The sequence below is a fragment of the Oryzias melastigma genome, linkage group LG3, assembly GCF_002922805.2.
Source record: "Oryzias melastigma strain HK-1 linkage group LG3, ASM292280v2, whole genome shotgun sequence".
NCBI lineage: Eukaryota > Metazoa > Chordata > Actinopteri > Beloniformes > Adrianichthyidae > Oryzias > Oryzias melastigma.
The window spans coordinates 34,896,693-34,911,553 of NC_050514.1; the positions used below are offsets into that span (position 1 = coordinate 34,896,693).

At 46.1% G+C, this 14,861-nt stretch overlaps 1 protein-coding gene across 2 annotated transcripts in view; it reads right to left on the reverse strand.

Annotated features, from left to right (window-relative positions):
- plekhg4 (pleckstrin homology domain containing, family G (with RhoGef domain) member 4) overlaps positions 1-14,130 on the reverse strand; it is a 34,431-nt gene extending 20,301 nt beyond the window's left edge. The window contains exons 1-2 of one of the 2 annotated variants that reach the window (XM_024296183.2): positions 13,942-14,130; positions 63-260 (exon numbers count right to left, since the gene is read on the reverse strand). In XM_024296183.2, the coding sequence (XP_024151951.1) occupies positions 63-260; positions 13,942-13,944 (201 nt within the window). In that variant the 5' untranslated portion in view covers positions 13,945-14,130. The remainder of the gene's footprint in view (positions 1-62; positions 261-13,941) is intronic. The other variant, XM_036211385.1, reaches the window with a different exon arrangement.
- Between the last annotated feature and the right edge of the window lie 731 nt (positions 14,131-14,861).

The following is a 14,861-nucleotide window of genomic DNA, read 5'->3' on the forward strand; positions in this document are numbered from 1 at the left end:
AGGCGGAGTCACTTCATGTACTTAAACATTAAACGGTTCCTCACAGACGGCCGGATACTCACGCAGGCGTCCTGCTGCACGGTTTGTAGGAGCTGCTTAGCTGGAAGCAGGAAGTGGATCAGGTAGCGGAGGCCGTCCCCCCGATAGCAGCTCTCCACCACGCTGAGGACCTGACAGAGGACGGTCGGGGACGTGGCCTGGAAGGGCGGGTAGAGGTCTGCCAGAGCCGTCTGGATGCAGCGGTCCAGAGACTCAGAGTCCTGGGAGGAACAGATGGAGGTGATCAGAGAGGGTTTCATTTGAGCCGAGCCCCCCGACAGATAGCCCCCCCCACCACACACACACGGCTTTAGGTTCGCGCACAGACGAGACAGAACCGAAGTGGGCTGCGGTTCTGGAGCTGGTTCTTCCAACACGTCGACCCCCCTCTCATCAGAACTGTATCACAGGAGTCCAGCCGCTGAACCCGCCGATCAGACCCCCATCCGGTTCTACCTCGGCCCACATTCTGCCCCACAGCCCCTCCCTGACTGAGAAGCCCCGTCTGCTTTCAGAGCAGCAGATCCAGTTACTGCAGCAGACGGGCCTCCCAGCCGCTCAGCTAAAAATACGCCGCTGTGGACGCCGTCCAGCAGCCGGGTTCAGATGGGGGGGGGCTCCTGTTTCCACCTTTGATCATCAGAACCAAAGAATGAGATCAAACACAGGGGGTTTCGCCCCCTACTGTCCAAATCAGGACGCACATGCTGGAGCAGACAGCCGGGTTCTGTCGTGTTTGTGCAGAACTTGCTGCCAACAGAACTGTGGCCTAAAAAGAGACTCCGGTTCTGTCAGACGGCGTCTCACATTGACATCCCTCTCTGTTTAGCCACGCCCCCTGTGACATCACACACTCCTGAAGACGCAGAGCCACAAGATCAGAGATTGAAACTAAAAATCCTCCAGAAAAACAGCTGAAGATGCGGAATTCTGCACTGAAAAAAATGTAAACATGTTTTATAAACCCAAATAAATACTAAGTTGTGTAAAAAAGTTTGACAGACAAAAGTTTAAAGACCCTCTTTGATCAAAAATTGTGTTTTTAACAAGTTCTAAGATGGAGGACATATGTTAAGTAAATCAAGCTTAACTTTTCTGAAGATTTCTTCATTCAAATTGTGAATCAGATGAAAAAATGTTGTTGAAACAGATTGTATTTGTGATGTAGAAGATATAAAGGTGGCCAAAAACTCCCTGCTCTAAACAACGGGAAGGGGAAGTGGGGCGGGGTTGCTTCGTAGCATCAGTCCCGCCCACAACCTAGAGGTGACTTTCTGATGAATCTGTCCTGATAAACATAATTAAAAACTGATAACAGATCAAAGATGATCATAGAGGGACTTTAAATGAAATTTATGATTCAAAAACTTCATTAACTCCAAAAAACAAAACAACTGCCAACAGAAAGAGTGGAGGTTAAATTAGCTGAAGGTACAAAGTTACATTTACAAAAACTTAAAATAGTGGAATAAATGCTTAATAATCTTAATCTATTTTTTAAAGTTTTCTGAAGCTCAAAATGATTAAAAAGACTAAAAAATATTTTTTCAAAATTAGAGCAAAAAAAACCCAAACTAAACCTAAATCTTTAATAAAGAGGAAATTAAGGGGAATTATTTGATCCTAATCATTTAGCTAAAGTTTAGATGATTGAAAATCAGAATAATCTGAATATTTGAATCTGCTGACTCGATCAAAGCTTGAATGATCTCTGATCCTCTTCATAACCCGACCGACTCACACAGCAGGTGTTCTGAGACGCCTCACCTGAGCGCCGGGAAGCCAGTTTCCATCCAGATTCGACATGTTCCCAAAACAAAGGCGTTGAAGCGATCCAAACAGAACCTAAAGGTCAAGTTTGTCCAGAGGAACGCGACTCAGGAGCAGCTCAGCCGGTTCAAATCCATCACATTTCTACTCAACACGGTCTTTACTGAGCCCAAATCCAACAGAACCGAGCCAGAAACAGCAGAGTCCCGCAGACAAAGACTGAGTGGACGCAGCGCTGTGTGGAAATGTGGGATTACAGCGTTTAGCTCAGTGAGGAGGAGAAACATCAAAGCCGACGTTCCCATGGCAGCGTGGGGGGGCACTCTGAGGCCCGGCTCAATGACTTCATTATCCCCAGCCTCCAGAGCGCGGGACCGGCACCGGTTCTCCTTCTCGTGGTCCACAACGTCTGCAGCTCTGACCCACAGACTGATGAGACCTTCAGAGTTCTGCAGAACTTCAGGACCACCAGGATGAAAAACATCTCAGTATCTCAATCAGAATCTTATCACTTTTCCAAAGAACTTTGGAAACTTGTTTCTCTTTGGTTTGAAGGAATCCTGATTCCAAACACACCGTGTGTTTGTGAGCTACACAATTGGTGCAGTAACAAGTCCAAAAGTCGATCTGGGTTCTGCTTAAACGACCCAAACCCGCCAACTTCAATGATCTGCTGACAGTTGTGTGTCATGAAAGACATCCCCAAACAGCTGAGCTTTTATCTGAACAGCAGCTCCTCCAAACTGAAGAGGCTCAGGCTCCAAATGAAACCAAGAAAGCTTCAAATAGAAACCGAGCTCGTCTGTCGCAGCGGTTCTGCTGGCTGGGTTCATGAAGAAGAACCTGAAGGGTTTCACAAACCCAGGAACTGAAAGTTCACAGATCATGTGAGCTTCTGCATGTTTGAAACTCCAGTAGGTCTGGAAGGCCCAGAAGGCAGAACCTAACAGCAGCAGGTGGTTCTGCTTCACACACAGTCACAGTGACATCCCAGCACCAGATCATGACGCCCACGTCAGCGGGAACCCAACCGGAAGAAACAATAACAATGCCTTTGTGTTTTAGACCTCAAAGCTCGTTTGTCTAATCGTCAAGTTTAATGACCCGGATGAGGATCCAATCCCTCTGGTTCTGCTGGTTTTAATGAATAGCTGGTGGCAGCCCGTCTGTCCCTGGAGGGCTGTGACTCATCCTCCAGCCTGATGGAGGAACCAGTTCCTGAAGGGAGTGGAGGAGGAGGAGGAGGAGGAGGAGGAGTCATCTCAGGGTCACCGTCAGGTTCCAGCATAAATAACTGACAGCAATCAGGTGGAAAGGAAACTCGTGATTAGTTCAACCCCAGAAATCAGCGTCTGGTCTCCATGGTTACCGTGATGGATCAAAGCAGACAGAGAAAGTGAACAGCTTCCAAGGAGCAGAATCAGAAACCATCAGGAGACGTGACCTTTGACCTCCAGTGTGACTGAAGAAGCCAGCTGTCTGAAACCTGAGACGGTCAGACGCCTCTGAGATGTCCCGCCACAGGAAGCGAGTCGTGCACCGCACAACTTGGAGAGTTTCCTAATGTTTTTCAGCTGACTCAGCATTTATCCCTGCTCAGCTTGCTAGCATGTTAGCATTTGTTGTCTAAATCAGGGGTCCCCAAACTTTTTCTTGTGGGGGCTTTGTAACTTTTCTTTTCTGATAAGCCCATGAAAAAATAAAAATAAAATAATCATTTAGGCGGCATTGCAGCAGCACTAGCTGGAGCTCAGAACTGATGTCATGCTAGCACATGCTGATTGTTGAATTCACTTGAACAAGAAATCTAATGAAATGCTATAATACAGAGAAGTTCTAACCGCACGTCAGCTTCTAAATGTGTGCAGCAGTGGTGACGTTCTTAGATGCAGACGAAGGGTTACGTTCTGGAGAACGGTTCCGGTGTCCGGTTAAACCACCCGGTGGATCCTGAGCGGAGCTGCTGTTGCAGCGGCGTTCCATTATCCTTTCCGCTCTCCTTAGCTTGTTTACATTATAAGTGGGGTCATCTGTGCACTGAACTTTTTTTTATCTTTGATTTTTGAGTTTCACTAATGTCCATGGCAGACATAAATCCTGTCCACCTTCGTCCACATTTGTCATGGAAGGAATCACACATCAATATGTGGGTGGAGTCATCTGGACCCCAAAGAGAGTGGAAGGATTAAAGCTGCTCGCCGCTGCCCGACGCGCCCACCGCTGCTCGCGGTTGCCACCGGCTTCCCGTGGCCGTCCGCTGCAGCTCGCCGTTCCTCCGCGGGTTGGATCAACGCGGACAGCATATTTGTGAGAGCTGATGGGACTTTACTTTCACTGCATGGGGAGTGGACATGGAATTTCAATCACAAAATAATGACGGCTAACATCAGTCTGGCCTTTCACTGAATTACAATTCTTTACAGGACAGAAGTGGATCGTTATATTATCTTCTTCGGCCTCTACAGCTACATCCGAGTTAGCTGTGACGTATGAAAGTTTCAGGAATTCAAAGAGTTTTTCTCTGGGACTTTGAGTGACAGCGACTTAAAAGGAGAAATACAAACACAAAATGATTTCTTATATTTTTTCTCTTTCAGAAGAAAAATGCCACACATACATGTTAAAAACTCAAAAAACATGATTTTATTGGAGGGGGACCTTAAAGTGCGCTTGAATCGGACAAACTATAAGAAAGAGAAACAGGATCACTATAGTGTGAACGCTGACTCAGCATTCACCCTTTCTGGAATATTCACAGAAAAAAATAGACGTGAAATAAATACTTGACTGGCTCCCTGTTATTTAGATTCTTAAATCTCTTCATGGTCTCACCCTGTTTAATGAACTGAGCTGTTAACTGTTGCAGCCACTCAGTTTTAAGGTCTGCTAACCAACATTTACTTCATGTGCCCAGGTCACCAAAGGTCCCGACAGAAACACTGCTCCGTTGTGGAATGACATTCCTGCAGAACTGTGCATGATATCTGAGCAGACCAGAAGAGCAAGAACGAGAGAACCATTCAGGTCAGAAGAGACGGAGCATTTGCCTTTCCAGTCAGTTATAATAATGGAAAACGATTGGTGGTCTGTTACGGTGTGTCTGCACTGTGGCATGAGAACGTCATACGAGCGTGGCAACACATCGAGCGTGATTGCACACATGAAGGGACAGCACCGACTGCAACAGCAGTTCATGTGTGCTGCATTTACCTGAGACATCACAGCGTTCTCAGAAAATAACAAAATCCATGTTTTTAGCGGCAGATATGAGGCCATGCTCCCTCATGGAGACAATTTAAATATATGTTAAACAAAGTCCACGGTCCAAAATCCTGAGTGTTAGAAGAATTGTCTGGAGCATCATCTGTTGCTCTCACAGACAGGTGGACATCCAGAGAGATGCATGACTGCTCAGCTCATCACATCACAGAGGAGATGAGAAGCCCGCTGCTGCAGACACGCCTATGAGAGTCACACAGGTACTGACAGGAGCAGTAAGAACGGCCCAAAGTCAACATTCAAGTCACCACAGATAATACCAGAAAATTCCTGCAGAACATGAGGCTCAGGCTGGGCCCTCGTAGGATGCTTTGGCCATTCTATCTGCCTCCCATCAAAGAGAACCAAATGGAATCAGAAAGGTGGCTTTATATCTTCTCCAGAGCTCAACAGCAGCTCATTTGCTGCAGAGCAAGCATGAAATGCTTCAGCTGCTCATCCAGGATGTACCAACAAGGAGGAAGTCCACCTATGACCTGCATGACCTGTTGGATGGTCTTGTACAGCAGGCAGCTGTATTCTCAGGGCACACTGACAAAGCCCTAAAACAAATAGATGTCGTTACCTTGTCTAAAGAAGATGTGAAAGTGGCAGAAGAGGAGCTCAAACCACTCACAGTTTCATCTCTGTGAAGCAGAGAATCTGCAGCATCTGTGTCCATGAAATCAAGTGAGAAAGACCATCATCACAGAGATGTCAAGCTGCAATTAAGAAGGATCTGGACCCCAACTGCACTGATCCCTCTAATCTACAGGTTTACTTCCATAGATCAACTGGAGCCAAGGTCCTAGTCTCTATCCCAGCTCCATCCTTACCTCCACCTTCCTTACCCTCATGTAGCAAGGAAGGCAAGGCGCTAGCTCAATGTCCTGCCATGCCTGTCCCCATGAGACGGGGCAGCAGGTGACATACCGTCTGCAGGGAGGTCTACAGAATATACAGACATCCTTTATATTTGAAACTGGTTACTTCTTCTGTTTTTTTAAACGCATAATGCTCTATATTTTGGTTTTTGACTTTATGGAAATCTTCTGTATTTTTTCCATATCTGGAGTTCAAAAATTTCATTAATGTTTTGCTTTCAAGCATTTTCATAATGTAGAAGTGCAAGGAGCGTTTCTCTTTTTGAGATGATCAAACTAGTGGTAGCTCGCCAACACCAGCTATCATCTACATGTTTACACCTCGAGTCTAGTTGAACTTTGTGTTTGACCATATTTTAAAGGGAGATGTTAAAATAAATGCATTTTCGTTGAATATATTCTGTCATTTATAATATTCATTAAAGAAAGTTAAAGAAGGGAGAAAAAAAACTTCAACACATGGGGCGAGCGAAGCAGACCGAACCTCCAATCTTCTGATCAGAGGTCAGCCGCTCTACCTCTGCACGACAGCCACTCTAACAATTGTTATGAGCTGGTTTATGAATGAAATGGTGTTAAATGGTGACCAGTGCCAGGGAGAAGATTCTTCTTCTTTTGTGTTTGTACTGTTTATTAGCTCTCGTCTGCCTCCTACAGCAGGAAGAGCTTCAGAGTAAATCCCACCAATCTGGCTCCAGGCTTTTTGCTTTTACAGCTCGCTTCCTATAAATGTCGTTCTTTGTGTCTGAGCACAAACAGAAATAATTTATCTTTCCTTTGAGAAAGATAAATAATCGACTGTCAGTACTTCCATGTTTTGAAGTGGGGACCACTACACGTCACTACCAAATCCAGGCCACTGATTGATCACAGTCCTGTGTTGCAGCGATTTAGTGTGAAAATGTCCAACCGGTTGAACTTTCAGAGCGCGATCTACGAACATCCAATCTGTACTGCGACCAGACTGAAAAACGAACGTAGCCACACACGATCTAGAGGGTTCCAGACGCGGAAACCTAAAATTCTGGTCTATGCTGCTTGAATGCCAGTCGACGCAGCAGGTGTGTACGGACCTTCACACCGAGCATCCTGATGGTGCTTTGAAAAGAACCAGACCTCTGTCTGGATTTAAAGACATGCCTCGGTGCTGCACCCTGGATGAGACACTTTTACAAATACATGGAGGGAAAATAATGATAGAATATTTTACTGGTCACTATTCCTAAAAAAGAAATGCACACCACCTTACGTAAACGACAATCAGTGACTAATTGAATAATCTGTGACTAATCTAGAACTGAAATAATTGTTAGTGACAGCTCCACGGCCTACACATCAGCAGAACAGGTGAGTCATGCGGCGGCGCTGCTGTGACAACAGCTCGCCCACATTTACATCCTAACAGTCCTGTGAAGGATCGGCCCGTAACACGAGTCCCGTGTGAGGATTGGCTTCCAGTACAGATCATCTGTTTTGGGTTTCTGCGACCTGCTGCAGCACGTTTCAGAAATGTTTCCCCACAGGGATTAAAGTTTCGTCTGCGAGATCTTATCTGCGTCGTCAAACGACGAGCAGCAACAAGCGGCAGCTCAGAGAAGAGCCTTCACTCGGACGGAGGAGGCGGCAGGAGCGCGTTCCAGACGCCGGAGCCGTAAGGACGTTTGCACCAAAATAACGCTGGGTCCTGACTGAACCAGTTCTCTCTGCTCCAGATCAGGGCCGATAACCGTCACACTCCACAGTGTGGGAAATGTTTCCTCTACAGTTCTTCTAAACCAGCTTTCAGCCATAGTTCATAATGAACCTGGCAAGTGTGTAAATGCTGCTGTTTCACCCCACACAGATGAAAAAATATGAAGCTGAAGTTCTCTCACAGGATTAAAGACCTTCAGCTTCATATTTTTCAAATATGATTAAATGTTATTATTTCACTTTTATGTTAGCATTGCCACAAAATACAGAATTATTCAATGATCTTGGGCAGCTTGGTGGTGCAGTGGTCAGCACTCTTGCCTCACAGCAAGAAGGTCCCCGGTTCAAGTCCCTGCTGGTGGACCTGAACCAGAACCACCAACTGGGACGTTCCTGTATGGAGTTTGCATGTTCTCCCCGTGCATGTGTGGGTTTTCTCCGGGGACTCCGGCTTCCTCCCACCGTCCCAAAACATGCTTCATAGGGTAACTGGTTACTCTAATTCTCCTTAGGTGTGAATATGAGTGTGTGATTGAGGCCCTGCAGCAGACTGGTGACCGGTCCAGGTTGCACCAGGCCTTCACCCACGAGTAGCCGGGTTAGACTCCACTACCCCTGTGACCCAGAAAGGGACAAAGCAGTTTGGAAAATGGATGGATTTAAGGATCTTTGTCATTTCACTACAGAGTGAAATCAATTACAATCTCTGGTCCCGGGCAACCAATTATAGAGGAAATAAAAATGATAAAAATGTAACTAAATACACTGTGCAAAAATAAAGAGTCAATGTTACTCCAAGTCAGTCACACTCCTCTGTAATCAAACTGTCCAATTAGGAAGCAACACTGACTGACTCAGTTTCACATGTTTTTGTGAAGTGGAACAGACAACAGGTGGAAATAACGGACAATCAGCAGGACCCCTTCAATCTAGGAGTGGATCTGTAAGTGTGACCACGGACAACCTCTCCATCCTGATGCTCTCAGGCTGATGTTTTGGTGACTTTTGAACACCAACAGTGTTGTCAGTGCAGCGGTACCATGAGACGGTGTCTACAACCCACACAAGTGGACCAGGTAGTCCAGCTCATCCAGGACGGCATGTCAATGAGAGCGAGGGGTGTAACGGATCACTAGCCACAGTTCAGCCCACATGTGTACCGCAGATCAGACCCCATTCTTAAAATCAATTGTCTGTCAACAGGCGTCAAATCCATGTACTGTACACCGTCTTTTTTAGTTTTTTTTTTTACATGTGATAAAGTTGCTTCTTGATGGTTATCCAAAAGTCTGTTAACTCGAAGCTCCCGCCATGTGTGGGAGGAGCTTCAGTAAAAATCTTTTCTGGAACAGATACTGAGAGATCCGGTTTATTTATTCTGAAGAGCTGAATAAAAGCATTGGTGCACGTCTGTGTCTGGGTTCAGAGCAGCAGCTGTACTGCAGTCGCTGCTCCTGCAACCGGGATGTACCGTCACAGGAAGGAAGTACGGTAAGCCAAAAGGGTCAAAAATCATCAGGAAAAGCGGCATGGCAGCGCCTCACCTGCACAGGTACTCGGATGATAATTATTTGAAATATTCACATGTTCCCACAGTTAGTTTCAAAACTACAATTATTACCACAAAATAATTAAAGTTTAATTTGAACTTTATCATTATGATTTAATTTGGACCATTAAGCTGTTATCTTATTTTTTTCTATTGTTTTTTTTTTTTTTTCTAAAAGCGTGACATGATCTGAACCGTGAGTTTTGTGATCCATTAAACCCCTAATGTGAGCTGTGGCAAGAAGGTTTGAATGACGGCGATACCAGGAGACAGACCAGTACATCAGGAGGAGTACATTAGGAGCAGCAACCTGCATCAGGACCACTACCTCCTGCGTTCTCCAAGGAGATACAGGAGGAGCACTGCCAGAGCCCTGCAGGATGACCTCCAGCAAGCCACAAATGTCTCTTTTTCAGTTGTTGATTTGATTGTTCTCTCTCTTTAATGCAGATGTTCAGTTTTTCCCAGGCAGGCATTAATGAACTACAGGAACAGGAGTCATAAAGACGAGGCCTCATCGTGTCTTTGAAGGCATCGAGGTGGCAGATCAGACCTGCAGCTGCTGCACATGAACACAAAGACAAAACCATCTCAGCTGCAGTTTTGGAGGGGGGGGCAGCCCTGACCTTGAAATGGTGCAGGTCTCTACAACAGCAGATTAGATTGGGAGGATTCTCACAGCCAGCTGACAGCACCTATAGAACCTCTCTGAGCAGCAGCAGAACCGGCCTTTAACCCTTCCGCTCTGCTTAGCTTGTCTACATTAAAAGTGGGGTCATCTGGACCCTGCAAGACAGTGTGCTGAACCCAAAAACCTGCAGAACCCGTACGGGTCAACCGCCCTGTATGAGTTCACATAAAAGACCCAATCCAAAGAAAATGGTGCTTTTAGTGTTTTCAACACATGATGAAGAGGAAATAATGTCTGAGTGTACATGCAGAACAAGTATTTTGATTTCTTAACAGCAATCAAATAAATAAAGATGAAAAAGTTTTCTTAAAATACAAAATATGTAATCAAACTAAAAGGTTTTTACTTGAACATTTTCCTGTTTTTAGCTCCCTTTTTTGTTGTTGTACATCTGATTTCAGACTTGTAAACATCAAGTGTATCAAAGGTTTTCATCCGAATTTCCGACTTGTAAACACCGATTGTATCAGATGTTTTCATCCAAACGTTCATTCTTTAACATGTAAAAACATTCGGCTCACATCAACCAACAGGAGTTGATGTTTTTGGAGCTGAGGTCTTGCTCATCACCTTCAGACTGAAAGCTCAAACCAGAGCCCCCATCATTAATGTGACAATAATCCCCATCTGAGTGTTTGATCCGGTAGATCGGCCTGCAGAGTGCAGCAGGTTCAGCTCGTCCAGAGGTCAGAGGGGACCCTGCTTTACGGGGGTTAAATTCATGGGGGTGCTTCCCCTCGTGGAGGGGGTTTCATGTTTCACTGCAGAGGAAGGGGCTCTGCAGGAACACTGCACCTTTGTGCTGATGGACTTCACAGAGCACTGCCCCGGAACTGACCTGTCCCAACAACACACCACTCGACACCCTGGACAATTAGCACTTCCTGCCCCGGACGGGTCCGGCGGCAGTGCGAGGCTGCAGGTACAAAGGCCAAGTTCCTGCGGTTGACATGTGACCCGGGAGGCGGCGTGTTAAATCTGATCCACATGGCGCACCGCAGAAGCTTCTGCACATGTCTGAACTCTGAGAGCGAGCTCTTCACCGCTTCATCCATCAGAACAGAAACATTCCTGCAGAGCCTCATCACTCACAGGAAGGCACCAGCAGCCCCCCAACAAGCCCCGACAGCTCCGCCTGTCAGAGGACCTGAGCTCCGCTCCTCTCTCCTCGTCTCTGGAACTGAAAGAGAGGATTCCAGCCTCCGTTTCCTCTAAACCGGCTGGTCTCAACCAACCGAGGCACATCCGAACCCTTCACAGATATCAGATAGGATTTTGGTTTTGACTGTAATTACTGGTTCAACCTGAGACGGCATCGGAATCAGGGTCGGGTCGAAACGGGGGGTAAACGTGTAGAAAAGGACTTGAAATTCATCCTTGGACTCTGCGACCAACATGTAAAACATCAGTGGACCAGAACGTTAAAAGCAGAAAAATGACTATATGGATTTCTTTTTCCCAAGTAGAAAAAGTACTGGAACACAGATTTGAGAAACTTAATTCAGCGGTATAAAGAACTTTGAGAATCACATGGATGGATGGATCCATCCAACCATCCATCCATCCAACCATCCATCCTCTTCAGAACTCGCTGACTCCCTTTAAGAGTCATGAGGTTGCTGGAGCCTATCCCAGCTAATGTTGAATGACCTGAACAGGTCTCCAGTCTGTTGCAGAGCCACACAACAACACACCTTAAGGCCATTGAAGAGTCACCAAATAATAGTGTTACAACTATAAGATCTATGAAAAATGTCTACACTAATTTAGTAAGGTCAACACATCGTTTTTTTTGTTTTGTTTTTTTAATCGTCATTTTAAAAGATTAAAATAACCACCAGTCACAAAGTCAGTTGGATCACAAAGCAAACCAGGAAGTTCTTCAGGCGCTGTAGTCCTTCCTCAACCATAGGAGAAGAGGACAGATTCAGTTACGCTTCACGGCAGCACTAAAGCACGACCACCTAAAACAGGAGCATCCTGCGGTCTTGGCGTCTTCCTCACTGTACTTGACATCTTCATCATGGTAATTGTTACTCATATTTTATTATTAGAGAATGGGTGTAATGTTTTCTATCATCATGTTATTATTAGAGCTGTCACGAGTATCTGAGTTCTCGCATCCTCAAGATTATCTCTAAAATATATAAGTACAAATATTCATGACATCCAAGATCATTGATTCCCAATCTTTATAAATATAGTAGAGTGTAGTAAAAATGCAAATGGGTAACAATGTAGTTTTAGCTCTGAAATGCAGAATAATGTTGGATTTTAAGATTATAAACTAAAAATAAGCCGACTGTGTGAAGCTAAATAAATCTTCAAAATACAGTGTTGGTGAAGCTTCCCATTTTCAAAGCAAAAATAAAAGTATAAAGTATTAAAAAAAAAAAAACTCTTTATGCTGAACAATACTCTAATGTTCTTTAATAAATGTTTACAAAGCATGATCAGAAGTGTTTTGGATGAGGGTGGTGGCGGGGGAGATTGAGATTGGGGGATTCCGCATTCACGTATTTGGCTTTTTCGCAGAGGTCTCCGGTCCCTGACCCCGGGAATAAGAAGGGAATACTGTACTGACAAGAGATCTGAGAAACTCATTTGCTCCTAATCCTAAAGGAGTGCCATTCTGCAGAGGAAACTTGTGACTTGCATTTGGGACCTGGTTCTTTGGGTCAGGATCCAGAGCTCATGAGTCGAGTCTTGGAGGGAAGATTGACCAGTAAGTTGACAGCTTTGCTTCTTGACTCAACCATCTCTTAACCACGATAACGATGACGCCGCTCCAATCCGCCTGTTGATCTCACGCTCTGATCTTCTCTCGCTTGTGAAAAAACACCCCCAAGATACTGCCGGCGCCGATCATCTCAGCTGCTGGCTGCTAGTCTTGCGGTGATGGTAGGTCACACGGTGGAGGAGGTTCAGTTACTATTCTGATGAATGTTAATATCTGTGTTTGAAATGTCTACGGTTTACACAAAGCTTTCAAATGGTCTTCAGACTGCTTTCTGTTTTTACGGCAATGTTCTACAAAAAAAAACAAGCTAGATGAACCACAGCGCCCCCTGCTGGTCAAAAGATTCAGCTGTGAATCCCAACAAAGCAGAGACTCATTAGAATCATGAAACTGCAGATTATCAAAGACTTTCTTCATATGATTGATAGTTGATGACTGATAGTCGTCATCCCTGGAACTACACGGACCGCAGATGAAGGTTCTGCAGTCAGATCAGTCTGGTGACGTTCCCACAGAGATCAGTTCCTGTGTTTACCAAACCAAAGCTCTGATCCTTCAGCTGGCGTCACAAACGATCTGTTGCCGTTTGCATCATTTCTCATGAAAGCTGCTTCTCATTCCATCAGATCTCTACAGAACTCAGACGACCTTCTACACAATCGCCCAGAGTGACACCAGATCTTCTTCCTCTGGTTCACACGGTTCTCCATTGAAACCGTCATCTCTGTCGTCACGTATGTAATCCTGCTTTCCCTGAACTGCTGCTCCTGATGTGACCTGAGCAGCTCTGAGCTCCAGGGTGTGAAGAAGAAAAACATCTGATCAGAAATAAGTTGGAAACTAAAGAAAATCTCTTCTGGCGGAGCCCAAAAGCAGGTCTGAAGACCACCAGAACAAAACTGTAGGAATGGATCAGTTCCTGGGTGTTTTTTAGACACAAGAAGAAGAACCCGAACAACAAGCACATGTTGAAACTGCAGAATGAAGGTCAGAAGCTGCAGACGGTTCCAGAGGTGAGCGGTGGGGAGCACCGCGAGGCGTTCAGGTGCAGTCAGAGGAAAAGAGTTCAGCAGACTCTCGCTTTGATTGCTGGTTCTGATTGCTCACAACTGCTCTCTGTAACCCACAGTTTAAGGGTATGGGGGGTCCATCTAAACAGTTTGGTCTCTGCTCTGCTGCCCCTCCAAACAACAAACTTCACGTTTGAAGAGCACACCTTTCTAGAAACTCTACACCGCTGCCGCTCCCTCCCCCACAGCAGATCCGGTGCACACACCCACGTGCACACCCCACACAGACGTGCACACACGGGCCTTACCATGCTCTCTGTGGATCTGGGCCCCCTCTTCTGCTCTCCAGCCTGACACCATGCTGTCTCTCTGTCTCTGCAAGTGTCTCTCGTCCTGGCGGCTCCCACTCTGCTTTCACATGTTAAGCCACGCCCACCAGCTGACTCCCTGAGGCCTCCCCTCTTCCTCACCTCTCCTCTCTGCTGCCCCCTGCTGACCTGCTAAATGAAAGTTGTTGTGACATCACCGTGGCAACCACAAGAACACAAGTTCTGCTGTCGGAGGCCCCGAGGACGACATGACCCCCCCTGTTAGAGGAGGTCACCGCGGACACGGATGGTCCGGTGAGCGGAGCCTGACAGCCCTGATGAAGACCACAGCAACAATGGGTGAGCTGCGGTCTGCAGGTGAAACCATGGCGACGTGGACGGGCGCCCAGACCGCGGAGGGCCCGGCCGCTCCCACGCTGGGCTTCATTCACTCCCAACATTCCTCCTTCCAGGCTGGAAATTTATGCAGGAACCCGGATTCTGAACCCAAAGGCTGAACGGCGCTGCCTTCACAAACAAACGGAAACGGCAGCTCACAGCACGCCGGACGTTAGGCTGCTCTAGTGAACGAGTGTCAGTGAAAGCGTCAGGATGATCAGACGTAAAGACTGCAGACGCTTTCTGGAAACATCAGAACCAGAAGAGGTTCTGGTGGCTTCAGGAGGAGGAAGAACACCTGTGGAGGTTCTGCTTCTTTCAGGTCGTGTTCTCCCTGGATTCTAGTTTCAGAGATATGAACCTCAGAGGTTAATCTAAAGACGTTTCCCTGATCATGTGAGGATCTTCAGTTCTCACAGCTGTTTAAAAATTCAGAGGATGTCTTCCTGGACTCTTAACCTTCTGTTCTGTTCAGGACGGGACTTTATGGTCTTCAACAAGTTTCTCTTGTCCTTCAGCTG